Source organism: Aegilops tauschii, chromosome 3 (assembly GCF_002575655.3).
Source record: "Aegilops tauschii subsp. strangulata cultivar AL8/78 chromosome 3, Aet v6.0, whole genome shotgun sequence".
Lineage (NCBI taxonomy): Eukaryota > Viridiplantae > Streptophyta > Magnoliopsida > Poales > Poaceae > Aegilops > Aegilops tauschii.
In genome coordinates this window covers 345,247,711-345,275,658 of record NC_053037.3, presented here as the reverse complement: position 1 = coordinate 345,275,658, position 27,948 = coordinate 345,247,711, and the positions used below count along the sequence as shown (strand labels likewise).

General features: G+C 44.6%; 3 protein-coding genes and 1 long non-coding RNA gene across 56 annotated transcripts; 1 reads left to right on the top strand and 3 right to left on the bottom strand.

The window, feature by feature from the left end:
- Window positions 1–1,825: 1,825 nt before the first annotated feature.
- Window positions 1,826–26,231, top strand: LOC109749282 (aspartic proteinase oryzasin-1-like). 4 transcript variants are annotated; one of them, XR_012205005.1, is made up of 14 exons: window positions 1,826–2,248; window positions 2,349–2,409; window positions 8,654–8,748; window positions 8,846–8,958; window positions 9,162–9,330; window positions 9,419–9,458; window positions 9,556–9,620; window positions 10,127–10,240; window positions 10,326–10,390; window positions 18,340–18,484; window positions 18,564–18,683; window positions 19,308–19,396; window positions 24,961–25,020; window positions 26,013–26,231. XR_012205005.1 is itself a non-coding variant. In XM_020308251.3 (13 exons), exons 1-13 carry the CDS (start codon window positions 1,937–1,939, stop codon window positions 19,671–19,673), a joined length of 1,440 nt encoding a protein of 479 aa, XP_020163840.1. In that variant the 5' UTR covers window positions 1,826–1,936; the 3' UTR covers window positions 19,674–19,863. The 4 variants fall into 4 exon arrangements, 3 of the variants coding, with proteins under 3 accessions (XP_020163840.1, XP_040259948.1, XP_040259947.1); XM_020308251.3 differs by lacking the exons at window positions 24,961–25,020; window positions 26,013–26,231 and adding an exon at window positions 19,622–19,863; XM_040404014.3 differs by lacking the exons at window positions 24,961–25,020; window positions 26,013–26,231 and adding an exon at window positions 19,587–19,863.
- Window positions 3,326–8,633, bottom strand: LOC141042404 (uncharacterized). The gene is made up of 2 exons (XR_012205017.1): window positions 4,504–8,633; window positions 3,326–4,146 (listed from the first exon to the last, which is right to left on the bottom strand). It is a non-coding gene; the product is annotated as an uncharacterized lncRNA (long non-coding RNA).
- Window positions 10,854–17,473, bottom strand: LOC109749283 (shaggy-related protein kinase epsilon-like). Of its 50 annotated transcripts, none has more exons than XM_073510533.1 (11): window positions 15,810–17,433; window positions 15,475–15,726; window positions 15,318–15,383; window positions 15,069–15,163; window positions 14,107–14,291; window positions 13,916–13,975; window positions 13,288–13,544; window positions 12,851–12,987; window positions 12,585–12,653; window positions 12,301–12,450; window positions 10,854–11,260 (listed from the first exon to the last, which is right to left on the bottom strand). In XM_073510533.1, exons 2-5 carry the CDS (start codon window positions 15,571–15,573, stop codon window positions 14,216–14,218), a joined length of 336 nt encoding a protein of 111 aa, XP_073366634.1. In that variant the 5' UTR covers window positions 15,574–15,726; window positions 15,810–17,433; the 3' UTR covers window positions 10,854–11,260; window positions 12,301–12,450; window positions 12,585–12,653; window positions 12,851–12,987; window positions 13,288–13,544; window positions 13,916–13,975; window positions 14,107–14,215. The 50 variants fall into 50 exon arrangements, 39 of the variants coding, with proteins under 39 accessions (XP_073366634.1, XP_073366618.1, XP_073366640.1 ...); XM_073510517.1 differs by lacking the exon at window positions 12,585–12,653 and having other exon boundaries at window positions 12,301–12,584; window positions 15,810–16,116; window positions 16,342–17,433; XM_073510539.1 differs by lacking the exons at window positions 12,585–12,653; window positions 12,851–12,987 and adding an exon at window positions 12,553–12,584 and having other exon boundaries at window positions 15,810–16,116; window positions 16,342–17,433.
- On the bottom strand, window positions 19,971–22,422 carry LOC109749290 (mannan endo-1,4-beta-mannosidase 1). The gene is made up of 3 exons (XM_020308258.3): window positions 22,012–22,422; window positions 21,653–21,847; window positions 19,971–21,019 (listed from the first exon to the last, which is right to left on the bottom strand). The coding sequence occupies exons 1-3, from the start codon at window positions 22,342–22,344 to the stop codon at window positions 20,270–20,272; spliced, it is 1,278 nt and encodes a 425-aa protein (XP_020163847.1). The 5' UTR covers window positions 22,345–22,422; the 3' UTR covers window positions 19,971–20,269.
- Window positions 26,232–27,948: the final 1,717 nt, after the last annotated feature.

Here is a 27,948-nt window from a genome sequence, read left to right as displayed (position 1 = left end):
AATAAAAACCACCCTCTCGTGGGGCTCCGGAGTAGGGACGATCTGCTTCTTGGCCGGAAGCCGGTGGGCGATTTCCTTGGCTAAATACCCCGCTTCCCGAAGCTCCTTGATGTTCCCCTCCGTGACGGAGGAGGCCATCCACCTACCCTGCACTCCAGATCCGGACATGGCTAGAGTGTTTTCTGGGGACGGAAGGGATCGAAGCTTGGGCGCTGCAGCTCGAGGGAGGATGGGCTGAGGAAGAAGAAGGCGTGGGGTGAAAAGGTGGATTCTTATCTCCTTATAAAGGCAGTGAATATAGAGCGTCTCCCCACGAGCATCAAAACTCGCCTATTCCCAAGGGGTCATGCGAACGGCACGGTTGGATTACCCAAACTTGTATTGATGGAAAACCCGTAATAAGGGGACACGATCTTTTGCTTTGACAAGACGTGTCATCGGGGATTGCATCTTGAAACGCGAAATGGGAGAAACGATTCAAAATAATGAGGAGGCTGGATGTAACATCTCGCCAGCGGAATTGTCCGTGTAGACATATCGTGTTTTGTGATTAAGTATTATGCCCTGTGGCAGTGATATTGTGACTGTTAAACAGAACCGGATATAGTTCTTGTTGATCAACTACTTTGGAGTATTCGGAGGAGGAACCCGTCTTGCAATGCCGAAGATAATCTGCGCGCCGGACACATCGCCATTGAAGCCTGGTTCAGGGGCTACTGAGGGAGTCTTGGACTAGGGGGTCCTCGGGCGTCCGGGCTATATGACATGGGCCGGACTCATGGGCCGTGAAGATACAAGATGGAAGGTTTTCCCCCGTATTCGGATGGGACTCTCCTTGGCTGGAAGGCAAGTTTGGCGTGCGGATATGTAGATTCCTTTCTCTGTAAACCGACTCTGTACAAACCTAGCCCCCTCCGGTGTCTATATAAACCGGAGGGTTTAGTCTGTGGAGGCAATCATAATCATATAGGCCAGACATCTAGGGTTTAGCCATTACGATCTCGAGGTAGATCAACTCCTGTAACCCCTATACTCATCAAAGTCAATCAAGCAGGAAGTAGGGTATTACCTCCATTAAGAGGGCTCGAACCTGGGTAAACATCGTGTCCCCTACCTCCTGTTACCCTCGATCCTTAGACGCACAGTTCGGGACCCCCTACCCGAGATCTGCCGGTTTTGACACCGATAGTGGCGGCGGCAATGTGCGGCGTCGGTGTGGGAGGGAGAGAGGCAGCGGCGGCAGGAGGGCAACGGCTGCGATGGGAAGAAGAGGGGCCGGCGGCGGATTACTCAAAATTGATGTTTTTTGCAAACTATTAGCAAAGCGGTAGTCTTAGTATGCATCCTCAAAATATGCATGCAGCAACACGAAATTGGTGAGCTCACACGGTTATGTCATCCCCAACTCAGATCGACGTGGAAAAGGGTGATCACAAACAGAAGGCATGATCAAGTGAAGTACACACTTGTCTGATCTCCAAAAAAACAATTAAATCATTTCTCCGATGTCCATCTGGACGTGGTGTGGCGCGGGAGTCCGCAAGAATCCGATGAATGTCATCAAGAGGGAGATTTTTGTTGTTGGAACTTTCCCCTTTTGCAACCATGACATGATAGTTTCTGCTCGTGCTTTGTGAGAGTCATGAACCGTGCGGCGGACACTAGTACCACTGCACGCACAAGCAAACTTTTGTTTTCTTGTGGGAATGGTACAAACTGCAAAACCTTTTTGTTGAGTGAACACAACTGTGGTCCAGTATCTTCCTGGATCAACTTTTTCAATCGATCACGCAGAATTTGCGACATATTGGGTGATCATGTAGCCACACCGATCAAGTTCATAAATTGACACCCCCCGCCCCAGAGTGGTCTGCTCCTTTCCCGGTCTCACTTCATCGGTATTCTTTCTCTGTAATTTGCAGCTCGCGGCGCAACCATGGGAACCCCCCGCCTCGCGCTCCACCTCCTGCTCCTCTCCAGCGTGCTCCTCTTCGATGCCCTCCTCGCCACGCCTGCGGAGGGCCTTGTCCGCGTCGCGCTGAAGAAGCGTCCGGTTGACGACGCCCAGCTACTCGTCGCTCTCGGCGGCAACGCCGAGGCAAAGGGCCACGTCGTGGCACTGAAGAACTACCACAACGCTCAGTACCACGGCGAGATCGGCATCGGAACGCCGCCGCAGAACTTCACCGTCATCTTCGACACAGGCAGCTCCAACCTCTGGGTGCCCTCCTCCAAGTGCTTCCTCTCGGTGCGCCCCGCCCGTGTTGGTCGCCGTGATGGTTTTACACAGTTTGGTTTATGATACGTACTACTAATCTGCAGTGCGCGTTTTATGATTTATGCTGCAGATTGCTTGCTACTTCCACGCGAGCTACAAGGCCAAGCGGTCGAGCACGTACAAGAAGAATGGTTTGTGCCTTGGCCCTTCCTATCGTAATCTCTTCTCAAGCTCCACAGTGTTTTGTTTTTGTTGATTTTTCGATAAAGAGCATTTTTGTTATCGCAAAATGTAGCCATGCGGATACAAAGCATAATGAGCAACACTTCGTCTCTGCATAAATAAAATGCACACAGCCAAACACTAACAAACTAACAGGAAGATAAAAAAGCAACATATTAATAGTACTAGTCGAATGCCCGTGCGTTACCACGGGAGATATCAAAAAATAATGATGTAACCAATCAAATCATTGCACTATTCAATGTTTGATGTGCTTACTTTGGAGTATAAGATAATCTGATCGGTTTGGGTATAGCAAATACATTATTTATTTAGGCGTATCATAGAAGTTCTATGATCGCTAAGTTTTATGAATAAGTTTTTTATGATGACTTTCAAAGACTAAAATTGAATCCGAAACTTAAGTGTCAACTCTATTACTTTTACAATTCGTTTCCTTGTCCGTGTCACACCATTTTAATTGCGTCGCAGACAAAAGCTTTATTGAAGCAATATGTCACCTGGTGTAATTGGCAGTGAAGATCATTAGGATTCCATGTACAGTCTAGGTACATCGGCCAAAACCATAAAGATTAGAGGCACGTGCATGCCACAGGAAAGAAAAATTAATGACTAAATGTGGCACTTTATTTGAAACAAAATATTTAGATATTAAATGACGCCAATAAATAGTACTCCCTCCTTTCTAATACTACTTATCTGATTTTCATCTCACAACTTAATAATTATTATCACTTATTGTATGTCTACAAAATTAGTATAAACATATATGAAATAAAATTGTTTTGCAAGAAAAATAAGACAATACAATTTATACATGTCCAATGCATGTACTTTTGTATATAGAAATGACCAAAGTCGCACAAGCAAAGTCAGGGGCATTATATTTCATGGAGGGAGTACCTAAAGCAAAAGTCTGCTTCATGTTTTGCTTAAAGGTATATGTCATCCCCTTGAAACATGAATAATGACTTTTGACCAACAGAACGATATACCAAATCTTTCATATGCTTGGTTACAATTTACACAATATAACAATAACACACCTTCCCTTAAAAAAACAATGACACACCAAGATAGATGGTTTCTCCTTTACAGTAGCAAATATAGGTAGAAGGTAAAGAAGCCTTATATTACAGCGTCATGAATACTTACGCCAGTGTGAAGCTGTCCATCTAATGGCTACACAACTCTTTGATCTGGTTCGCTAAATTGGGAAATCAAGAAGTTGAATTTTCTTTTCAGATGATCCCAAAATATTTGCACAAATCCATCAGTTAATTAGTGAAACCTGACCCTGATCATCATACCTTGAAGGCTAGGAGTAAAGGGAAGTACTTAAGGAATGTTAAAATCCTAATATGAAAGCTTAAGAGCGTAGCAACATATCTACAATAAGTAGCATTGACAGTCTAACATGAAAGCTCAGTAGCATATCATATCTGTTTTGTTGCACTTGTGAAAGATTAGAAAACCGTATTTAAATTATAATGATAAACTCATGTATAACTACATTATGAATGTTGGCACTTATGTAAGAGTACTAAGAGTCAAACTCATTCAATATGTTTGAAAAAAAATGGAATGAGAAATTTGACACGTGAGATCATAGATGATGAATCCGCAACAAGTCCCCTCTCCATTTTTACGAAGCTCAACAATATGGAATGGAGCAACCTCAAAATCTGCAAAAGATTACTAAACAAATATTAGAATCATTAGTCTAAACGAACATATAAAATGTGTGATAATGTAGCTAGCTGTTTTATCTCTAGGAAATAAAGACTTTTGATGGCATGAGCATATACATAGAGAATGTAATATACATATATCAAGCAAAGAGTGTACGTACTATGATCTTATATTAATATTCCATGATGATATTTTATCATTATCATTAATAAAATAACTTGTAGAAAAGTATTCTTTCTCTTGGTCAGACCATGCTATACCCATCAGTACTTCCATTGTTAGTGAATAAGCACTAATCATAACATCAAAGTGTAGGAACAAACTTGTTGTGCTGACCAGAAATAAATTACCTTGTTCTTCTTCCTCACCAAAATCTTCCCCTAGATTTTTCATCTTTATCTGCACAAGTCATTCTTAGAGCTACAGGATGCAAGAGGAAACCATAGTCAGAGCTAGAGGATACAAAGAGGAAAACTACATGAACACAACGTGTCCTGGGTCCTCTCCTGCCACCCTGGCTACTGCTGCCCTGCACTCGTGCCCACGCCGCTCCGCAGATGTCCCAAGCATCGACCACGTGCCCCAGCCGTGCCCTCCGCTAGCTCCACGAGCAGCTAGCGGCCGTCACCGTCGCCCTCGGCTGCGATTCTGCGAAGCCGAGACGAGCGGTCTTGCCCTGGCATCAGCTTTTGGGACTCTGAATTTTTTTACGCATAGGCACAGAGGATGTTCCAGATATATGGGTTGATACTTCTGTTGTGGTTTTGCCTATCATTATTACTCTTACACACACATAGCCACATGTGCTTTCAATCTTATGGACACCAACTTGTGTTCTAATTTGACCATGTAGGTGTCCAAACGTGAATAATAATGCAGAAGAAAAATAGGTTGAGGAACAGAGGATTGCGTGCCTGGAGCTTGAAGTGCGACTTGGGGGCGTCCTGGCAGTCGGGGCGAGTGGGGCTAGATCAATGAGTATATCTGCATCGTTGTAGCAGGATGCTAAGAACATCATCCCGCCTGTTCATCCCGAACCCTATCGGCCAAATCGAAGAAGATCGATCCAGACGACGATGATTGATTGCAGTTGGCCGGGACGTCAGACCAGATGAGGGTTGATCACCAGGCAGAGACGGATCATGATTGAGGTGCTCTGATTCATCTCCTCATTAATCTGTGTGATGTGTGTTCCAGAGAGAGAGAGAGAGAGAGAGAGATTACCACAACGCAACATGGATAGACATAGAGGAATTAGACTATCGTTGTGCTCTCTTTCTCAGGCCACCGCTACTCCGTCGTTCCCTGGCCACTCATGATCTCTCGAGACATGGGAAGCGGCTGGCGCTGTGCGAGGGCGACGGAGGGTGCCGGTGGACCGTGTATTGGCGGTTGACTCTGCCCTGCCGGGGCTCGCAATCTCCATTGGCCACATCGACCGATCCCGTTCGCGAGGCGGAGGAGCAAAGGTGACCGCCCGAAGGAAGGAGGAAACAGGGGTGTGGTGCGGGCGTGTGACTGCAGATGGAGAAGGGGAACCAGCGGCGGAGCAGAGGGAGGCCGTTCGTGAGAGGAAGTGAAAGAAGAGGGGTCGTGGGGGTGTTGAGCGGGCGCCTTAGGGATCGTGGGACCGTTTTGTTTTTCTTTTTCTTTTTATCTTACCTGAAAAGTGGGAATTGTAGGGGGTGGGAGGCTGGTTGGTTGTGAACGTGGATTCTTTCCTAGCGATTTTTTAGGTGCGGGATCTCTCGAGGGGAGGAGCGAAGGAGGGGGATGGAAGGAGGTCGAACCATTACGTCGATCCCCTTTAATAGTAGAGATAGTCATATAGAGCCGATATTATGCCTATGTTAAAGGAGGTAGTGGACCAATCCGGAGATTATGCTACCACCCATGTTAGGTAAAAACATCCTTAGCCACCTGCTCCAACCGCATACACCACTTTGAACAACGGCTGTTGCTCCGTTTAGTGTAGCGTAAACTACGTATGAAGCGAATATGTAGAGCGAAAAATAAGCCGCAAATGACATGTGTTTTGCCTACGAGAATCAAATAATTTCTACATAGCCAAAGTGCCCATAATAAGGCATATTTTCCCACCCTTACTACGGTTCTGAACCTATTTGAAACTCCGTCCAACGATGATCAAAATATTGGAACACTTGTGGACGGATACAAATTGGACGCTATTTCGATGACTGTCCACGTAGAACCCACAAACTTGTATTAAAAAAGTGATGTTTGATTGTCTCGTCATGAGTACAAAAGTTACATTTTTTGCTTCCTTGTCAGTTGCGTCAAGTGAGATTGTCTTTAGTTAGCACAACTTCACTCCAAAGAATACGACATTAAGATTTTCACTTTTAGTGAAATCTTCGACATCCAAATTTTCTTTTTATTATCCACTGGGACCTCTAAATGTGTGAGCACATGGTACATAGAGTTGACTATGAAGGATTCGCACGTAGTGAGGTTCCAGCGAAACACGTCCCAACCTTGTGTTAGGCTAATCAATTCCTAACATATTTCGCTATGACATAAGGCGGGGGGCTAATCAAATCCTGTCAGAAAGAAATATTTGGCGGGAATGAATTGAGCACATGCGCAAGAGTATCTTCTTATCACGAACAATGTGGTACAAAGCTGGATATTTTTCTTAGAGGCTGGCATTACCTAGCCAGTTGTCCTCACAGAAACGAATCTTTGGCTCGCCTTTTATCGCGAAGAATGTAAAGCAAAAAATATGTTTCTTCGTCGTCATTAAACCAATCCAAAAGTGCGAGTCACCAGGTTTTCAATAGGCCTGGGATACATCATTTTGCCATAGATACTTATTGCGTAGCAGGGTTTGCCATACGTCATCCTCAATAAGTAGTTTGAACAACCATTTACTTAGTAAGTCATTATTCTTAACATGCAGGGGATGAATGCCAAGTCCACCTTGGTCTTTTGGTCTACAAACCACGCTTCATTTGGCTTACCTTTTCTTTTCACTATCCCCTTGTCAAAAGAATCTGGATTTGAAATAATTAGCAAGATCATTTTGAGAGTTGAAAAAAGCATATAGAAAACCATATTTGTGAGGACAGAGTTGATCAAGACCAGTCGTCCTTCAACAGAGAGCAACTTGTCTTTCCAACTGCTAAACCGTTTCTCTAAGGGCTTCTCTACATGTTTTCGCTCCGCATTTGTGAGACATCCATAATGAATCAATATTCCCAAATATTTAATCAGAAATTAGCCTCGCGCACAACCAAACATGTCATCATACTCAGCCGCCACCTCACCGGCTTCTCCAAAGCAAAACAATTCATTTTTATGAAAGTCAATTTTAAGCCCTAACGTTTGCTCAAACGCTAAAAGCAATAGTTTCATATTTCGAGCCTTTTCCAGGTCATGTACTATAAAAGGAATTGTATTGTCGGCATATTGCAGAATAGAGAGGCCACCATCCACAAGGTGTGGTACTACTCCTGCAATTTGACCATCCCGCTTGATGCAATCAATTAGAATAGCCAACATATTAGCAACGATGTTAAATAACATTAGAGATATGGAATCGCCCTGTTGTAGTCTTTTCGTATGAAAGTAATGGCATATGTCATCACTGACTTTGACAGTCACACTGCCTCTAGTAACAAAATTTTGGATCCACGGACGCCAATTATCAAACAATACTTTCATTATTAGGGCATGTTGAAGGAATGACTATTCGACCTTGTTGTACGCCTTTCTAAAGTCAATTTTGAAAACTACTCCACTAATTTTTTTACGGTGCATCTCGTGAACGGTCTCATGTAGGATTACAACTCCGTCGAGTATATTTCTACCTTGCATGAAAGTCGTTTGAGATGGTCGGACGACATGGTCAACAACCGTATTGAGCAACATCAATAATATTAATAAAAAAATACTATGGTAGTTGCCCCCAACGGAGAAAGCAACAACAACCGTATTGGTCAACTACCATCGTAGCAGCAACAACAATAATATTAATAATAAAATAATAATAATACTCCCTCCATTTCTGTACAAGGCCACTTCGTTTTTTGTGTCAAACTTTGACTTGTAATTTTGATCACAAAATATGGGTTATATGTTATCAAAAATATATCATCGGAAAGTTCTTTCAAATGTGCATCCAATGACATAATTTTTGTGGCATATAACTCACTTTTTATTGGTAAAATTAATGGTCAAAGCTAGGCATATAGAATTAATGGTCAAAGTTAGGCATAAAACTTTTATTGGGGCTCTAAAAAAATACTCCACCTGGAAACCCTCCGAAAATTTACTGGGAGAGCCCCAATAACCATTTATTGGGACTCTTTTTTTTGCAATCTTTTTGGAGACGCTCGAACACACTATATGTGCATGTTTCTTATATTAGGATCTTTTTAGAACAGTTGGGCATTGGGCTTGTTTTTTTACATTAAGTTGTAGCAAGCAGGCAAATTATGTTTACTTCGTGAATATAATTTCTATTTCCCCTCTTGGCAGGAAAAATGGTTGCAATTCAATATGGAACTGGTGCAATTTCTAGATATGTTAGCCAGGACAATGTGCAAGTTGGTGGTGTAGTTGTGAAAAATCAGGTTTATGCCTGCATCCGAATTGCACACTTATTTTATGCTATCTGATCATGCGCATCCCATTTTAGAGTATACTAATTTCATTATGGCACCATGTTAGGATTTTATTGAAGCTACCAGGGAACCAAGTATTACTTTTATGGTTGCAAAATTTGATGGCATTCTTGGTCTTGGGTTTAAAGAAATCTCAAAAGGTGATGTTGTACCTGTCTGGTGAGCAAGTCTCTCTATCTAAATATCGTGTGCATATTTGGTGGTGATGTCAACACTAGATGTGAATATTTTACTTTATGCAAAATTTATGGTGTATTATTAAGATCCACACACAGCACTCAGGGTTATTCTGATTTATTGGCATATCTTACTTAAAATGTAGACCATATTCGTTATCCCTAACATCACAACAAAACCTGTAGGTATAACATGGTTAGCCAAGGTCTAGTTGGTAGCCCTATTTTCACATTCTGGTTGAACAGACATGCCGGTGAAGGGCAAGGGGGAGAAATTGTGTTTGGAGGAATTGATCCTAATCATCATAATGGAGATCATACATACGTCCCTGTTACTAGGAAGGGATACTGGCAGGTGTATCTCTTTCACTTAGTTGAGTAATTTTAAAATTCAAGAAGTGGTAAGTGATTTGTGCTGATAAATCTTGACTCGCTTTTTGCAGTTTGATATGGGTGATGTCTTGATTGGAGGAAATTCCACAGGTAGTAACCTCTGACCTATCAAAAAAGTAGCCATGCCCAATGTACCTGTATATAACAAAGTGTTTATAATCTTTTTCTTATACTCTCTATGTACTAGGATTATGTGCGTCTCGCTGTGCAGCTATAGCAGATTCGGGAACTTCATTGCTTTCTGGTCCCACAGTATGGTTGTGACCTCTGTTTATCTTAATCTCATAAACAAGGAAAATGGCTTTACAATATCAAGTCAGCACAATAAACATTTGAAGCAACCTAAAGGAGTCATTCCTTAACATAAGCTTTCGGTTCGAGTTTTACCTTTTAGCAGAGGAAATGTGCATTCTAACAAGGTGTATGCTTTGATAAATTATATTTATAGTCTTTATTTTGATTAAATTATGGTAATTACACCTGAAGGGCAAGCAGTACGACATGATTTTTTTTGCATGATGCTCTTGAACTATTACAAATAAATTTGGAAACTAAAAACTTCTAAGAGCATGTCTGGATCAATAGGTACATTACAGAATGTGAAGATCAGTGAAGTAGAACCTGGTAGACCATTTAAAGCATAATATGTGCAATGTCCTTATCTATGCTTTATAGTTCTACTCTGGTGGGTGCATATTCCATTGTTAGATTAATCATTGTGTGTCTTAGACCTAGTGGTTCAACATTGAAATATGCAGGCCATAATTACTCAAATAAATGAAAAGATCGGTGCACCTGGGGTAGTCAGCCAAGAGTGCAAGGCTGTTGTTTCTCAGTATGGGCAGCGGATCCTAGATCTGCTGTTAAAGGAGGTTTGAACATTTTCAAAGGCAACTTTTTGTTTGATTAGTTCTATGTTAGCATTATAAATATACTCTTTTTGTGTCTATGATGCAGATCGAGCCATCAAAAATATGCTCTTTAGTCGGTCTATGTACTCCCAATGGAACACAAGGTGTAAGGTAAGAGTTGGGAACTCTTGTACTTTTCACACTCATGCACATCATACACAATATATATGCAGCTAAATATACAGTGACATATGTAACTGAGAGGAGGTGATTAATAAAGTGGCTGCATGCATCACCGAGATGTAGAGGCCGGGGGTCTTCCTCCTTTAAAAAAACCTGAGAGGAGGTGTGCATATCACATGAATTATATATACTAGATGACCAGTTGCGCCAAATGGCGCAAAGACCCATTTAAAACCATGTTCGTGTTGAAAATATTTGCATTTTTTCAATAACCGTATATTTGAGTACATTTGGTAAGAACTTATACCCCTATACATAAATGAAATTAAATGCAAATATTTTCTGAAGGTAATAATGCCACAAATTAGATTATCGGTAGGTCAAGATAGTTGAGTCTGCAATTAGGAACTCCGAGTAGCTGTAAACTTGCATTAAAAAGAGTAAACACAAGTGACACAATAAAATGTACTTAATACATGAACTCGTGAACATTTGTACATGAGAAGTTAATAGAAATAGTGGTGAATTACATCATATAATTTGGTTCTATACTCTTGTGTATATATCCTAAGTGCTACCCCTTTGTGATCAACTCTTTGTCCTTCGAATCGAATGGCACGGCTACTGCCCCTTGTGGAAAAAGAAAGGACTCTATAATACCCATAAACGTAAACTTATAATTGCAAAAACAAAACGCCACAAGCACCATATATAAGGATATATTACAAAATACAATGCAGTTCATAGGCTCATTCTTCAATTGACATTCTGGACATCAAATCAAAATTATGAGGTATTGTTGTGAATTGCAAAACTTCTAAACCAGGTGCTAGCCTCAGAACATCCTTCAGTATGTACCTACCACAAATTATAGTCAGATTAATAAAATACATATCCCTTTTTAGAAGAGAAAATACACAACCATCTAAAATAGAAAATTGGCGGCATGCGGCATAAAGAAGATATTGCTCATGCTCGCTTGAGACAAGGAATATAGCTAAAGAATTTTCCAAACCTTGAGAACGAACTACAATAAACAGCCAAAAAAATCTAATATTCTACATATGCTGGACACATGGATGTTACTACAAAAAGGGAATGCATCAACAAGCATAAGTATCTCATTTTTAGCTACCAATATTAGCAAATATTCTGTTATGGGAAACTATTTAATGGTAGAAACTCTGAAAGACGCAAAGTCATTCGTTTCACATCATCATCTTGCTGGTGACCAAATAAACACTATTGTTTCATGTGTAGTTCAAGGTTGTATTTCAGAAAGTCTAACTGTGTCGGAAAGAAAAACTTGAAACCAACACTGTAAAAAAAGCGTGCCTAAAACTTTCAAAAATTTGAACCTAGTCCAAGCACTTCCTAAAATACCTTGTTATGTTCTCTATGAGTGCACTCATTAATCTGTCAGCGGGTGTCATAAAGAGCATCGGCGAGACACCTTTTACCATGCGGCAGCTAGTGTCATGTAAAAAGGGGTGGAATCATCAGGTGAAGATTTTGCATCCCTGAGTATAACTAATAAGGATATTGCACTACCTCCTGGTTGTCCTACTAGTAAACAATCATGTCAACATATGAACCACATAGTTTTTGGGAAAACAATGGTTTCTAGGTTGGCTTTTAGCACCAACCCTTAGAATGTCGCAATGTTACTCATGCTAATACATCAACTCTATTCAACAGTGTACCAAAAATGTCTTGCTTCAGACAGAGATAATGAATTAACAATTCCATCCTGTGTTTTTCAAACCCAGCAATTCTTAATGTTGCATGACCTTCTGGAGTCAGGTAGATATCACAAAATTCTATGAAAGACTACCAGCCAAAATGGCAAAAGAAAAGAAAGTTCGGCAGAGCAGAGATAGTAGAAAATTCATTATTACTTGGAAGCGACACATGTTCATTAACTGGGGGAGGCATGGTGTCATCTGTTTTCAATGGCCTGAAATCAATCCAACAAGCTTCATCTACCAAGGAGATAACCCATTAGGCCTTTTAACACTCTGCATCATCATCCCATCTGATCTGTCAGGCTGACAGTCAGCGAACAATACTTCAGCTTTGCACATGATTTAAGGACAATCTAATGGGAGCAATCGTAGCAAAGTAAATCAACAGTGAATTGTTGTTTTTGCCTTTTTGGAGACATCTCTTACGATTAAAATACCTGTCCAGAGCAATCAATATAAGGCATTGTGAGCAGATAAACATTATTGTTTCATTATCTCCCAACAACCTAGATCAAAAGCATTAACCAACTTAGTGTGTGCCTAGCCTTACAGAATATCATAGCACAGACATTCATTGAAGAAGACAAATGATTATAAACTCTGAGCCAGTCACACTACCACAAAAACATGATAACCCTTGAAAAAAATACTAGCTCGAAGGTATGGAGGCAAAAGCATCAAAGGTATATGGGGAAGAACTCACCAGAGCAAAACCAATGGAACAATTAGTAATCCCGCTTACATGAAGCACCAGCGAAACCAATGATAAATTTAGACCGGTGCTTCAGCAAGAAATTACTTCAACACAATGGCAACCAACCACAACTCCTTTAAAGATGACTATAATAAATTTAACACAGTAGTAGTTTAGTTTCCACAAGTGAAACAATGAAGAAGCTTATTGTATAAGTTTACTTAATTTGGTCATAGTAAGCTAAGTATTTATGTGCACAAAATAGGGAGGCACACTTTCTTCAGGCTTGATTACTGAATGGCAGGTACTAACTGAAGTAAACCAAGCATGTATGTGCTCTGAATATTCACAATTGCCAGTAAACAAAGTAACTAACTATATTTACCAAAATGTACAATGCCCAAGCTCAGCGAGGGAAACAAACACAAGGAATAGAGGTCGCACACCTGAAACCTGCTGAAGTATGCGTCGGTCTCCCTCTCAAGGGCCAATCCAGAAACAAAATCAGCAAGCTATGTGCCTCCATGGCAAGTTTTCCATCTATAATTGAGAAGCACCTGCAAAGATGGAATAGTCATCAGCCATAAATCACAAGTTCTAGGCAAAGAAAGAGAATTCCTATAAAGAAAGTATCAAAACATTGCTCCCTTCAAGATGTTGTCCCCTCTGCATCATAACATTTTTTTCCCGACCTTTGAAGACACTGCACTGAACCCTCTTCAGCAAATAGAGCATAGATTCATGAAGAGCTCTAGAAGAGATTAAATGGGTACAAATGACCATTACACATGTCATGAGTTAAATAGGTTCGTTATGATGACAGGAGCAAAAGCAAGTATACTATAAGGAATTAATTACGATAGGGGATTACAACTTTGAGAAAACACTATAATAGGGAGAAATAATAAGGTACCCGAGCAAATCGGAAGAGCGGCGACAGAATAATAAGGTACATAGATATTAGAGGTAAATTGTTATCCGGAAATATATACATGGTTCAAACATGGTTCAATCTTATTTTAGAAATTAAAATTTTGATTTTTATGTGACCCACATTATAGAATAGATGCTAACCTTTTGACAAGTCCTATGCAATATCAGGAATCTAGATCCAACCAATGCACTCGACTTGCCCTGCAAATATATACATGGTTCAGAGTTATTTTCAGAAATTAGGATTTCATCCACAGTTGCAACTCCAACACCAAAAAGAACTGACCATTCATTTTTTAGAAGTTTGGACAGAAACAAAGAACAATGCTTACCTGATAGAAACCAACAGAGTTGAAACATAGACTCTGATTGAGAAGCCAAATTGAGATGCCATTGAGCACTCCAAATCCCATGAAGGTCCTTCCATAGAAAGATTTGTGCTCAAAGGGCTTCATACATAATGCCACATGAAGTCAATAGAATGGAACAAAGAGATGCCAGGCTGTCAACATGGTTGCTGCACAATAAAGAATAAGGGTGAGTAAACTTTTAGGGTAAACCAATCTACTTTTGTTTTTTCTAATATGTTTAGACTACTACTCTTTCCTTCTCAAAATATCATTTGATAACTGGTACAACACAATCTCACTCTAGCTCCTTCTGCTCGACATATTCATTTCAGTAAGTCACCCTAGCTGAGTGGTTGTATCATTCAAGTTAAGCTCACGGCTTGTTTATTTTGTTTTAACCATGGTGTGTTACAACCCACAATACCTATCCATACCGAAAAACAAAATTTGCAGCTCGCACTAACCAACATAGTTTTTTCCTGAATTTACACTTGCAATACCACATACCAAAATGGATGCGGTAGTTACATGGAGTAATTAGGCTATTGAAAATAATATGTAAATCTATCGATGCTCCAAGTATATATTAATTAAAAGCCAACCTAGTGTAATTTTCATTTAAGAATAATATAGCATTGACCCTGCGATATACTTGTATGCGGATTTTCTCAGAATCACACTTGCTTCGCTATTTTGTACACCGGCACGCTCTCTTCCATACTAAGCATATGTTGGCTACTTCAGTAGCACCTATCCATATCTTCGCTTTGCTAGGATATCCGCTGGAAGAGAAAAAGTGAAGACTCTATTCTTCAACTTTGTTGCCTATGCATACATACACATATTCAGTTGACGAAACATGGTTTACTTTATACTTACACACATGATCCTAAATATGAGAAACCAGAAATGGCCTAGTCAAGCTACAACCTTTGAACACATACCTTATTTTGCCAGATGGTGTGCAGTGTGATGGCCACGAACAACAAGACCTGGACCAAAATACCGAAGATGATTCCCATCCAAAGGCCCTGCCCACCTGTATAAGGAAGCAAGTGAAGGCAAGTTCAAAAGCAAGCATGAGAACACATGATAACCGAGCTAATATGTTCACTGTTTGTTGTTTTTTTAGAAGGGGGTGACCCTGGCCTCTGCATAAGTGATGCACACAGCAAGTGTTCACTGATGCATACCAAAAAAAATTGTGGCTTCACATCCCTGTGACAGATTCCGAATAGTAATGAATGTACACGAGCCCCCTAAATAGACACCACCAATGTAGAATTGACTTAGAATAGTTGCACAATGGAAGACACACATTTCACATTTATTCATTGACAATTCACAAACCTGATAGGTGTAAAGCTTGACGTAGATAAGTGACATCCCCTGTTTGGTATTACTGTAGTTCTTAAGCCCGCGGTAGAGCGTCTCCGGGACATACTCCATGACAAGGTTCAGAAACAGCTCACTCCACTTGTGGTTGAGAAGAAGCAGTGCTTGAGGAAGACAACATTGGAATGGTTAATCGAACGCATAAGCTGCAGCTCCCGACAGTACCTTCTTAATGGCTACCGTCTCCCCAGTTTCCAAGCATTTAGCCTACACATGCAACCATTTCGCTAAACATCAGGCTGGTAATCGACAACACAAACAGAGAAACAAACATTGGCTAGAGCAATCACCTGAAAGACGGCGCCAAATGAACCAGTGCCCAAAATGTGCTCTGCCATGTAGCTTTTGCGTTCCATCTGGTTTCATCCTTTCCAGGTCTGAATTTTGAGCAGGCAAATAAACTCGTCTCATGGAGCAGCAACTGCCAAATCCACCTTCTTTTGGCACTCTGGTTTTCCATCACATCGCTTCTTTGTCCAGTGATTTTCAGGAAGGTGGCAATCTCCCAACATACTTCTCATAACAACTAACAGGCAATGCCGTTCCTACCAGTGTGACCACCAGCAGAACCCATTCGGACTTCCATGGCCTTATCCTCTATTATATATTTATATGAAGACTGGTTAGTGAAATAGGCAAAGTAGTAAAGTAACTGATTTGTGTATCATAAGTACAAATTTCTAATTACTGCGAGTAATCAGTAGTAGTAGCATCTGGGACAAAATTTTAGTTTTTACTCAACAACACATCTCACTAAGGCAATACTGGCCGTAAAACTCAGGCCAAGAGACACAAGGGAAACATAAGAGACGGATAGCGCACATGTCGCCAGCCTGAGCTCGACCGCATGTTGTCCTCGTTTCCTCCAACTCGAGGGCGGCGTGCGGAGGCAGGGGAGGAGTCGCCGCTGGCGAGCAAGAGGGATAGGAAGAGGGCAAATCAGAGGGAGCAAAAGGGGCAGAAGGAAGACCAGCGAAGGCGACGACGGCATCCTTCCCTGCCTCGTACCCTCCCCAGATGGGCCCCGGAATAGCCGCCACCGTCTCTGTCGTCTCGTGCCCGAGCGGCACCTCATCGCAGCTCGACGCCGCCGCCACCGCTCCTCTCGTGCTGCCGCCGACGCATCCGCCGCTCCCCCGCCTTGAGCCGGCCCGCCGCCATGGAGCCTTAGCGGGAGGAGGAGAAACACGAAGGGGAGGAGGCGGAGGGGGGACACGGGGCTCGAGAGCGGAGGGATTGGTGGTTGGAAGACGCGAGGGGAGGCCCCAGATCGAGGGGAGCAGCGGCGATGGAGGGAGAGGAGGCCGCCGGAGTCGGGGTTGGGTGGTTGGGGCGTGTGCCCCCGCCCGCTACCACCCGTCGGCTCTGCAGGCCGCGCCCCGTGCCACCCGCGCGAGCCCGCTGCTGCTTCTGGGCGCCACCCGCGCGCGCTGCTGCTCGCCCCGCCTGACCGCCCCGTGCACACCTTGTTCGTGCACCGCACGCGCCGGCCGCGCCCTGTCCCACACCCTTTAGCGCTGCTCGCTTCCGCTGCGCCCTTCCGCAGCCGCCATGCCCGCCGCCGCCGTGGCCCGACCGCGTCCGCCTCCCTTCACCGCCCGCCTACGCCTGCCGCTGCCTCCCGCTCCGCCGCTGCGCGCCCACAGCCGCGGCGATGGCTGATGGAGGATGGGGAGGCGTCGTGGGAAGAAAGAGACGAGCAGCGACGGCGACCACGCGCTGGGGCGTCGAGAGGTGGATAGAAGTGGAGGGGAGGAGGAGGCGGCGCAGCGAGGAGGGGACGCGGAGGATTGGCCCGACAGCGCTAGGTTTCCGGGAGAGGATTGGCCTGGCTCTTGTCGAGGATCTCGTTTTCGGGAGTGGATTGGTCTGCCTCGTTCACGCAGGCTCCACGAAACCCTCCCTCTCCTCGATGGCCTCCATAGGCTCGCGACCCCACCTGTCATCCTCTTCCGAAGCAGTCACAAAGGTTAAAAAAATGGACGGCTGACCAAACGCCAGCAGCCAAAAAATACACTGTTGCGCTTCGAGCAACCCAATCCTGCGGCCGAACGCGTCGCGCGCGCGCAGTGCCCCCAAATGGGCGGGTACTCTAGCAAGGTTTATATGTTCAATTGTCATACATAGCTGAGAGAAGGGATCTAGAGACCACCGTGCACAATAACACAAGTTGTAAACTGAACCAGAAAAAGATGGGATTGAAACATTGAGTAGTGAAGGAAAATTATTTGATAAATTAAAAGAATACTTGTGCAAATAATAGAGTAATTAGTGTGTGAGTAATTACAAAGTACAAGGTTCCCACTTATTTTCTAATCCATTTGATCAATCTTCTAGATGGTTTGGACTGATTCAATAAAAAAATGTTGCACCTTTCATGTCGGTATATAGATTTAGTATTTACACTTGCAATTAGCTGCAAATTAGTGGTCACTTGATTATGGATGATGCCAATGCAAGTACCAGAGTATTAAATTTATTATTATTTTGGCCAAATTCAAAATCTGGCACTTCAAAAAAAGTCTCCATTGGGGATATGAAATTCGGCGTCAGGATTATAACCAACGATGCAGAGCGAGTTTATGCCTGCATGACACTTTTGTGTTAGAAAATTATTTTTACCGTGGGTTCTCAAATTGGACCCAGTTCTTTTGCTATAGTTGCCATTACCAAAATTTTACCAATTTTTCCCTAACCGGCACGGAAGAAACATAGCTTAAGTGCATGAAGTCGGTTACATATCCTCTTTACCTTTCACATTGTTTTACTTATGTACCTTTCACATGATAGTCATTGTCTCCGTATGTAATGTAATGGCAGGGCTGGTATTCGAAGTGTGCTAGATCATGAAGTTGGGAGATCAAATGATGTCATGTGCCATGCTTGTGAGATGGCTGTTGTATGGATGACGAACCAACTTGCAAAGAATCAAACTCAGGATCTTATATTCAAGTACATTAATCAGGCATGTTTCCTAGTATCTTGTAACACCAATGAGAGAATCACATCGTAGCACACTTTTACAAACTGGTTCAACATTGCAGCTATGTGACCGTATTCCCAGCCCTATGGGAGAATCATCTGTGGACTGCAGCAGACTTGCGTCCATGCCTGACGTCGCCTTCTCCATCGGGGGCAAACAGTTTGTGCTGACACCAGAACAAGTAATGCTTCTCCATGGTTATTTTCTCTGTAGACCTGCATCCACATTAGCTACTATCATGTTTAGAATTTTAGCAGGCACTATCATTTTCTTTAAACATTCCAGATGGAGATTATTCAGTCCTTTCATCCATGTTGTAGATTTGTCCCTATACTTTCCGAAGTTAGAAATCTCGGAGAGATCATAGTAGACACACAGGCTTGGAAGTCTCTTGCTGGGGGCTTTTTCCTCCTTTTCGAAAATGTAAATGTACATGAGTTCTCTTAAGTTGTTTCACATAGGCATACTAACACTGATGTATGAAGCTAAGCATGATTTTGATTTTTTTTTGCTTGTACATAAAAGTTTAAGAGACACACAAGGCTTATTACTTCACTCATAGAGTCATAGTTAAGACTGTGGTCATTCAGTTTTATGTTTGGTAACTGAAACAACAACCTGTGGAGACCATAGTGCACAAACCGGTGGCGAAGGTTACATATAGGGGACTACTACAGCTATTACGTACTTTTTTAGGCAAAATTCTGAGTGCTCTATGCAAGTGGTTGTCATACGTTCAGATTTGTATATTCTGTTTTTATTTGCAGTGAACTGAATTTGTTTCACTTTTGATTTCCGTTATTAGTATATCCTGAAGATCGGTGAGGGAGATGCTACCCAGTGCATCAGCGGATTCACGGCCATGGACATTCCTCGTCCCCGTGGCCCTCTCTGGTAAAATTATGCACCCCTTATATTGTCAGAGCTTTTTCCTTTTACCGACGCTGGCCCCTTTTTAGTGTAGTACTGAACTAATGATCATACGGGTTAGCAATTAAGGTTTCTTCATCTGTGAGGTTTATCTGCAGTCGTTGGGAGTGCTAAACACCTCCGAAATACTGAAAGCGAATGCTCCATGAAACAGCTGCGGACTCTGACAATGAGAACTTGGCGTTGTAGGATCCTATATTCATGGGAGCCTACCATACCGTCTTCGACTATGGCAACATGAAGATTGGGTTCGCGAAGGCGGCATAGGGTTCCCCCATGGTGGGCGGATGAGCCGCAGAGCTGTCTAATCTTCAGGTTGGTTTGGTCTTGGGCAAAGTATGTATGTGCGTATGTTACATGCTTAATAATGCTCGTGTGATCCGAGATACCAATAAACCTGTCCAATATAATGAGGCAGGCTTTCATACTCATTACTGTAGTTGCCATGGTGAGGTTGTGCCGGCTTCCAGTATTTCGCAAGTGATTTTCACTAAGAACAAGATGGACAAACGAAAAAATAATAATCAAGGCTAGTCAATTAAGCACCCCACCATAGATATAAAATCTAGAAGCCAGTATGATCAAGGTTCTAATCACCGGCTGCTTCTAAGCCATGATGATCAGTCCATCACATTTGGCTATCTCGTGATCCACAAGAGCACTGAAGAAAACATGTCCTCTTCCCAAGGAAGGTAGCAAGAAGGATGACAAATATTACTCCTCTCCCGGATGAATAATCGTGAATCATCTCGAGGAGAACTAGACTCACTCACACACGAAAAAAAGCACGCATTATATAAAGTAGAGATCCTCTTTTGTTGTCGTGGTCAGTGGTCCCTAATTGCCACCGGTGCCCTTCCCGCTCGCGTCCCGCTTGGCGCGCTCGGCCCGCGCGAACGCCTTGCCGAGCATCTTGAGCTTCCGGCTCTCGGACGTGATGACGCCGGTGGTGGACGCCGGCGCCTCCGCGAAGATGACCTGGTAGCCGTCGCCGTAGGAGTCCATGCCGTCGGCCATGAGCTGCCAGAAGAGCCCGCCCACCGTGGGGCCGCCCCTCCGCGCCGACTCGTAGATCTTGGCGTAGACCATGCCGAACTGCGCGTCCCGCTGGGCGCTGCTGAACCCGGGGTCCCTCTGCGACTTGCCGAACTCGGCGATCAGCAGCGGCTTGCGCAGCGTCCCCTGCGCGTCCGCGATGTGCGCGTCCAGCCACCTGCCCAGGAAGCTCCGCTGCGCCTGGTCGTCGGAGCTCGACAGCCACTGGTCCGGGTACGAGTGCACGGTGGCGAAGTCGATGCCGGGGACCTGGTTGTTGGCGATGAAATCGATGCCCACCTGGCGGCCGGCCGGGTTCACGGAGGCGGCCCGGGACGACGACGCGCCGTAGAAGCCCTCCAGGCCGGCCTCCAGCATGTGGTTGCCGTCGATGGACTTGACGTGCGCCGCCATCTCCGTGATCCACGACTGGATGGTCCGCCCGGAGAGGTCGGACTGGCACCGGGGCTCGTTCATCAGCTCCCACGCCAGGATCGTCGGGTCGTTCTTGTACGCCACCCCAGTCACAGTGTTCAGCCTCGTCAGCACGGTCTTCCATGATGCAAAGAGAGGCAAAGTAAAGTTGTCACGAGCGTGCCGGGAGTGCCAATAAAGAGATTCAAAGAGTTATCATCATGTCGCAGTGAGTGACAGTAGGAGCACGGCCCAGCCGAGTGGTGTTTGACCAGTCGTCTGGTGTCCAGAAGCATCCATTCAACAGTATTCCCACGAATAAAATTACAAAAAAGTGCTTCTTATGCACACTCCAATGTCACTACTGTGACTTGCAGCGGCGATTTATTTTGTCTGAACGCTAACTAAGACACTGTCGGGGCCTCGGTGTAGACATACGTACTGAGCAGAGCAAAACAGTTAGTAGTTACTCTACGTTATTTTGACCTTGGTACTTGTCAGTGGTGAATATTTATCCCCTGGAAGGGTTTCACGGTTATGTTTTCTAAAAAGTAATATACCACAAATCAAAAGCAAAAGCAAGAACAAGGATTGCCAACGATACTCCACAAAATCTTGTAGTTTCTCCCACGTAATAATAATGAGAAAGTAAGCATCTTTACCTCATGTAAAAAGGTAACAAAGATTACTGGCCAAATAAATGTCTATAAACAAAGATGGTAAAGCCTTGCAAGAAAACCTTGGAAGTTACTCAAGATTTGTTGTTCATACCTTGACATGGTTCTTGTAGAAGCCCTTGACGACGGAGTTGGTGAAGAAGTCATCTTCAGATCCGACGGCCTGCCCCCGCCCTCTTGCCCACTCTACATACTGCTTCTTCCCTCCAAAAGTGTCGTAGTTGTTCACAAGGCTCAGTATCACCTTAATCCCATTCTTCCTAGCCTCGGACAGCACAAAATCCAACCCCTGCACGCTCAAACAACAACAGCAAGAATCCTCTCAGGGAAACAGAATCATAGGCGAAATATATAGCAGCTGAAGGAAAAGAACCAAATGATCCAAGAAACTGAATGTTTCAAAAAGTAGTGCAAGTTACAAAGAGAAGAGTTGAGCAAAATGTTGGCAAGGACCTTGAAGGTGTTCTCGTTGTAGCTGCCGGGGGCGTACTGCAGCGCGTTGCTGCCGCCGTCGCTGAAGGCCCAGGTTCTAGCGACGGAGAGGCCGCGGGCGGCGGCCTGGCTGAGCGCGGAGGTGACCTTGCCCCTCTGCGCGGGGTCGGCGGCCATGGTCATGAGCCAGTAGGCGTTGAAGCCGTTGGCGTAGTAGGGGCTGCCGTTGATCACGAAGCGGGTGCCCTGCGCCCTCACGAACCCGCCGCCCGCGGCCTCTGCTTCTCGGCCTCCATGGACGCACAGCAGCACGAGCACGGACAGAGCAAGCGGTGCTCCATGATGAAGCCCCATTTCTTCTGGGGGGTTTCGTGCTGGTCTGCTAGGAGGTTGCGCTCTCTGAAACTGGATGGCAATGGCGGTGAGCTGAAGCTCAGTGGGTGCTTAAATAGACCAAAGCTTTCAAGGCTTCGTTTCACAGTCGCGCCATTGAGTAAACTCAGACTGTAGTAGACGGAGACCCACTTGTCAGCGGGTCTTTGGTGTTCCATTTTGTGCACAGAGCTGTTTTTTGAGCTACAGTTTGGGTTCGTTACGCGGGTGGGGACGGAGAGGGGGACATTAACTTCGTCGGTACCATGGAAGCAATTTATTGGCACCTCACATGGGTAGTGAAAAGGACACGATGGTAGAACAGTACGGTTTTGCGGTCCTCGGTAGGGTTTACCAAATCCATCTCGAGCCCCATAACATAATGAGAGGGTTTTGCGGTCCGGGTAAAAGCAATCGGTCAGGACATGCTCATTTCACATGTCTATAAATAAGTATATACTCCATTGAAATTACTTTCTCGAGAAACTCTTGCAGATAAAAGAAACTACGTTCTCGATCAGCATTATAACGGCAGCGGGTGGCGCGAGAGTCGGGCGTGTGTGCGCTCGGCCGCTGGGCGGTGCAGCGCGGTGGCGGCGACGAGGGGCGGCGTGGCACGGCGACCGCGACGAGGGCGACATGGTTTGAATGCGAGCGACAATGAGGTGGCGTGGCACGGAGGCGAGGGGCGCATTTCTCGCCTGGCGCCTGGAGGTGCATCGCGGGGGCACACGTTGGCGCAGGTGCGCACTGCGGTGCAACTGGGTTTGGCCAAGGGCGGCGTTTCTCTGTCCCCTATGTCAGCACGGTGCTGGCAGGGCGCGGTGGCTTCAGTCCGCGGCGGGAGGCCTTGGATCTGGCCAGCCGTGGTCAGATCTGGATTGGCGGCTGAATTTGATGGCGGGACGCTTGCCGCCTCTGCACGGTGCGGTTGACTGCGGCGGTTCCTTGCCGTTCTCCGTCAACAGGTGACGATGCATTGCTGGAGGTTCAGTTGGTTAGTTATGGGTGTGGTGCGACGACACCGAGTGAAGCTTGACTCCGGTTATGGCCGGAGCTGGCGACGGCGGCGTTTGTGGGCATTGCAATCTTCTTGAAGGTGTTGCCGTGGTGAAGCATTCATCTCCGTATCGACCCTTTCTCCAAGGGAAACCTCAAATCTGTGCATTCATGGATCGGGCGATGGCGGCGTATTGCGTCGTGCCCCTCTTGTGGGCTTCGTCTTTAAGGGGGGGGGGTCAGTTGGTGTAACATCCCAAATTTTTAATTTGGAATGATATACATAGATCATCATTGCATATCATGTTTTGTTGCATTTTGACAAATCCTCGATAAATCCTAAGCAACTCAAGGACCCGGAGAGAGTTGGGGATTTTCCCGAATTTTTCAAATTTATTTTCCAACGAGGATTTTGGTTTTAATTATTTTTCTCTCCGGAAAAATATTTCATTTTAAATAAACGAGAGGAGAAAATATGACTTCTCCAAAACAATTGAAATACTGGAGGAAAAATGTTAAAAACATTATTTGGATTTTATTTGCAATTTTTATTGCATTAAAAATATTGCATGTTTTCAAAATATTTATTTTTGATTTTAAAAATGTTCACCCTATTCTAGATTTTCTAACTAGACGGGGAAAATTTATTTCATATTTTTCTGATTTTTATTTATTTTTCTACGCAATATTTTCCGCGAAACTTTTTTTTTTTAAATGCCCGCGCGCCGACTGGGCCAAAGGCCCAGCCGACGGCCCGCCCGCGCCCTCTCCTCCTCCCGCTCGGGAGCTCGCCGCCGGAGTCCGTCCCGGGCACGGTAGCCGCCGCCGCCTCGGGTGCCCCCTTCCCCACGCCGACGCACCCCCCTCTCTCTCTCCTCACCTCGAGCCGCCGCCGCCGACATCGCCGCCGCCGCCCGCCCGCACGCGCCGCTCGTCGCCGCCGCCGCCGCCCCTCGCCGCCCCCTCGCGCCCTCCCCGAGCCCCGCACCCCGCCGCCAAGCCCCGCCCCCGCCGGAGCCCCTCGCCGGAGCCCGCCGTCGAGGTACTGCCGCCGGCCGTTTTCCGTCGTTGACCGGTTTTCTGTTAAAAAAAACCCTTTTGTTTTTTTTTAAAACCCTAGATTGGTTTTTTTTCGGTTTTCTTATTTTGCGAGCGTTCACCGAACCGTTCGTTTTAACGAACGCGTTCGTCGGTTTTTCTCTGTTAACGAACGTCCGTTATTTAACCGTTCGTCCGTTTTTCTTTTTCGTCGGATTTTCTCGTTATTTTCTCAGATTCGATTTCTGATCGAATCTTCGATTCTGTTTAACTTCTCGCTCGTTTATCGGAATTAGGCGATTCAAGTGCCTAGAGTTTCGTCTCGAAATTCTCTTTCCGTTTAACCTACTCAAACAAGTTTTTGCTACAGTAAAATTTGACCTAGATCCAGATTAGCAAACGAAGTTTCTTTCTTTCGCCGTTTGACTTTCGTTGCTTCTTTCGAGTTGATTCTTTTTGCAAACCGGAGTTCTTAAGTTGAACTTTCTGGTTGGATCTTTCATTCAAGTTTTACCCGTGCATTAGATGAGTACTGATTGTATGCTTGTTTGTTTGCGATAGAGTACCCGGAGTGTGCCGCTTGTTACTTCGACTCGTTAGGTTTTGCGGATCATCAGCAAGGCAAGTAACACTTTGATCATACCCCGTTCATACCCAGTTTTATTGCATTAGATCTATTTTCTCAAACATTGCATGATTAGGATCTAATTAAATTGTGGGTACTGGGAAGTAGTTGAGGTAGTACCTATTACCTGTTTTCTTATCAAACCCTTGGGAGTTACTTCTACGTTGCTTTTATTATTGCTATGCTATGCTCGTAGACGTGGATTGGGTTTGAGTGATATTCATGACAGATGTGAGTTGTTTATTAATGGTTCAACTTAAGGTGGCAACTAAAACTCACATCTGGGTGGATTGAGGCACCTGGAGAACCCAGTGTTGTCTGTATGTATAAGGTCCGCCACCCAGGCTCAAAGGGATCATAAGATTATTCATGCTAGAAACTTCCGTGTGCAGCCACAAGCTATTATGGGCTCTAGCATAGCTGAGTAGGTTACAGGATCTCTTGAAGAAGTGGACTAGCAGATGTAGGGGAAAGTAGGTGTACCGGTCCATCCAGAGTAAAGAGTGATTGTTTCTGAAAGACTGTGTCTCGGTCATCCGTTTCTCAAACATCATGCAGTGCGAGAATCAAGCGGAGGCGATCGAGTCTTGTGGGGAAAAGTGCACAAACCTCTGCAGAGTGTACAAACTAATCATGATTAGCCGTGTCCCCGGTTATGGACAATTTGAGTATCTAGTACCTGGATTATCATTTGAATCTCATCACCGTGATACTTATAATTAATTTTGTTGGGTTAATGATGATACTTAATTGGGATTGAGTTGGAGGTACCTTCTCAATGTTTCAACCACCATGATAGTTAAATAAAATTTATTCCTTTTGAAGTAGGATAAAATTGGCTTTTCGCAAAACTGTAACCATAGAGCTTTCCACCAGCCATAAATGCATATAGTATAGCATTATCATTGTTCATTGTTCTCTATGTGTTATTTTGCCAGCATATTCTATGTGCTGACCCGTTTTCGGGCTGCAACGTTTCATGTTGCAGACTTTTCAGACGACGAGTAAGGTGCCTTAGGTCGTGGTCTTATACTCAGTGATGCCGCTGGAGTTGATGGACTCACTTATCTTCCAAGTCTTCCGCCGTTATCGTTATTAGATGGCCTTAAGCCATGTTTTCATACTTAATCTCTTTGGAGATCTTTCGATGTAATAAGTGTGTGATTGCTACTCTGTTATAAATCCTCCATTTGTACTGTGCGTGTCAGCATTACTGATCCAGGGATGACACTGGTGCACAGCAGCACAGGCCATTTGAGGTCTGGTCGCTACAGTTGGAAGTACTGGTGGCAGGTGTGCCAGTAGGGTGAGTTGGCGAGAAGGCTTCTATGGCAACGATGGCGGTGGTGAGCGAGGTCGGAGACGCGGGAATGGTTGTGTTAGTTGGCTCTTCTTCGGTGTGTTCGTGGGATTACCTTGGTCTGTTTGTTGCTGTGAAATCGGAGCTGCGGCGGGCGGCAACGATGACGAACAGCATGTGGTCTATTCGGTGGTCTTTATGGCGCCAACCTTACATAGTTCTTCGTAGCTCTCCGTCAGAGTCGGTGTTGCGCCGTCCTGGGCGCGGGTGGCTGAGTAATGGTGCATATCTTCATTTGTCTTCACATTGGCCCCTATGGTATGGGTTGGGTTGATGCTCGTTTATGGTAAAGTTGGAGTCGCTTGCTCGGGATTAGGGATAGCGATGACGTCGCTTAAGGAGAAGTGATGACGACGACACATGTGTACTAGTTCGACGAGGCCTTCTTCAGAGGGGAGTGTGTGGGGTATGCTATGTGTGCCGCTCAGCGGATTGTGACGGTTTTTGCCCGGCTTTCCTTAATTACTGGGCAATTCTCTTCGGCTTAATTAATAGATGAGCCAAATTTTTTTGGCTTGGTTTCAAAAAAAAAGTACACCATTAAGCTAATCCCACGTGCTTCACTCTTGTCCTTGAGCTAGTAATGTACGGTTGGTCGCGATGAAGATGAATAATGTTGGAAGATGAATTGCCCCGCCACGCGCAAAACAAGAGGAATAGCTGCAATTGGTCTCTAGCGACTCGCCTGTGATCTCTTCTAGTAATAGGTGTGGCCCTGATCGACTCCTGGTACCCTGTCCTGTATGTGCATAACTGCATATTAGTTCATTTCAGTGTTTGAAGGTGCGATTCTGATAAAGACAGGCACCATATCCTGCAGCGCCATTTGAGAAGTAATCATTAGTACCTTCCTGAAACTTAGTTTGTTCCTCGGCGGCAAATTTGACAATTTTAACTTCTGAATGAAATCATTTCATAAAATGAACTGTCCTTAAAAGAATTTCACTCAGCTGACCTTAGAGTGGCGCCCGACATGAAGGCGCCACACTACACTGTGCAACGCCTGACTGACAATGTGCAACGCCTGACTGACAATGTGCAAGCTCTCAGGCGTTGCACACTGACTTAGTAATTTTTTGAATCACCCGGGTGCAACGCTGGCTAGGCGTGCAACACCTGTCAGTCAGGCGCCGCACAATGTAGTGTGGGACCTTCGTGTCGGGCGCCACTCAAAAAGTCAGCCGAGTGAAAAAAATTTAGGAGCAGTTCATTTTGTGAAATAATTTCATCCACAGCTCAAAATTATCAAATTTGCCTTCCTCGGCTCTCAAGAAAGGAAGGGGTGATGAAGCCTTTGGATGTTTTTGGCAAGATTTTCTTAGGCAAGCTAAAATGTGGCTAACAATTTGAGCAACTCAAGTTTGGCAAGTATGACAAGTGTGACAAAAAATAATGTGACAACATAAGGCAAACATAGTCACAATCCAAACAGCTCCTAAGAGCAACTCCAATGGGGCGACCCATTTCGTCCGCGGCCGTCCGTTTGGGTCGGCGCGGACAAAAAAGCCGGCCCAACGCGCCGACCCAAACGGACACGCGTCCGCTTTCGTCCGCCTGCCGACCC

Coding starts and splice junctions, on each gene's coding strand:
- LOC109749282 (XM_020308251.3), top strand. CDS start 1,937: ATGGGAACCCCCCGCCTCGCGCTCCACCTCCTGCTCCTCTCCAGCGTG. Junction 9,331..9,418: donor CTAGGAAGGGATACTGGCAG/GTGTATCTCTTT, acceptor CGCTTTTTGCAG/TTTGATATGGGTGATGTCTT. Junction 10,241..10,325: donor TAGATCTGCTGTTAAAGGAG/GTTTGAACATTT, acceptor TCTATGATGCAG/ATCGAGCCATCAAAAATATG.
- LOC109749283 (XM_073510533.1), bottom strand. CDS start 15,573: ATGGAGTATGTCCCGGAGACGCTCTACCGCGGGCTTAAGAACTACAGT. Junction 15,384..15,474: donor TCAAGCTTTACACCTATCAG/GTTTGTGAATTG, acceptor GTGTCTATTTAG/GGGGCTCGTGTACATTCATT. Junction 15,164..15,317: donor TGAAGCCACAATTTTTTTTG/GTATGCATCAGT, acceptor TTCCTTATACAG/GTGGGCAGGGCCTTTGGATG.
- LOC109749290 (XM_020308258.3), bottom strand. CDS start 22,344: ATGGGGCTTCATCATGGAGCACCGCTTGCTCTGTCCGTGCTCGTGCTG. Junction 21,848..22,011: donor ACAACGAGAACACCTTCAAG/GTCCTTGCCAAC, acceptor TTGAGCGTGCAG/GGGTTGGATTTTGTGCTGTC. Junction 21,020..21,652: donor TCTACAAGAACCATGTCAAG/GTATGAACAACA, acceptor GCATCATGGAAG/ACCGTGCTGACGAGGCTGAA.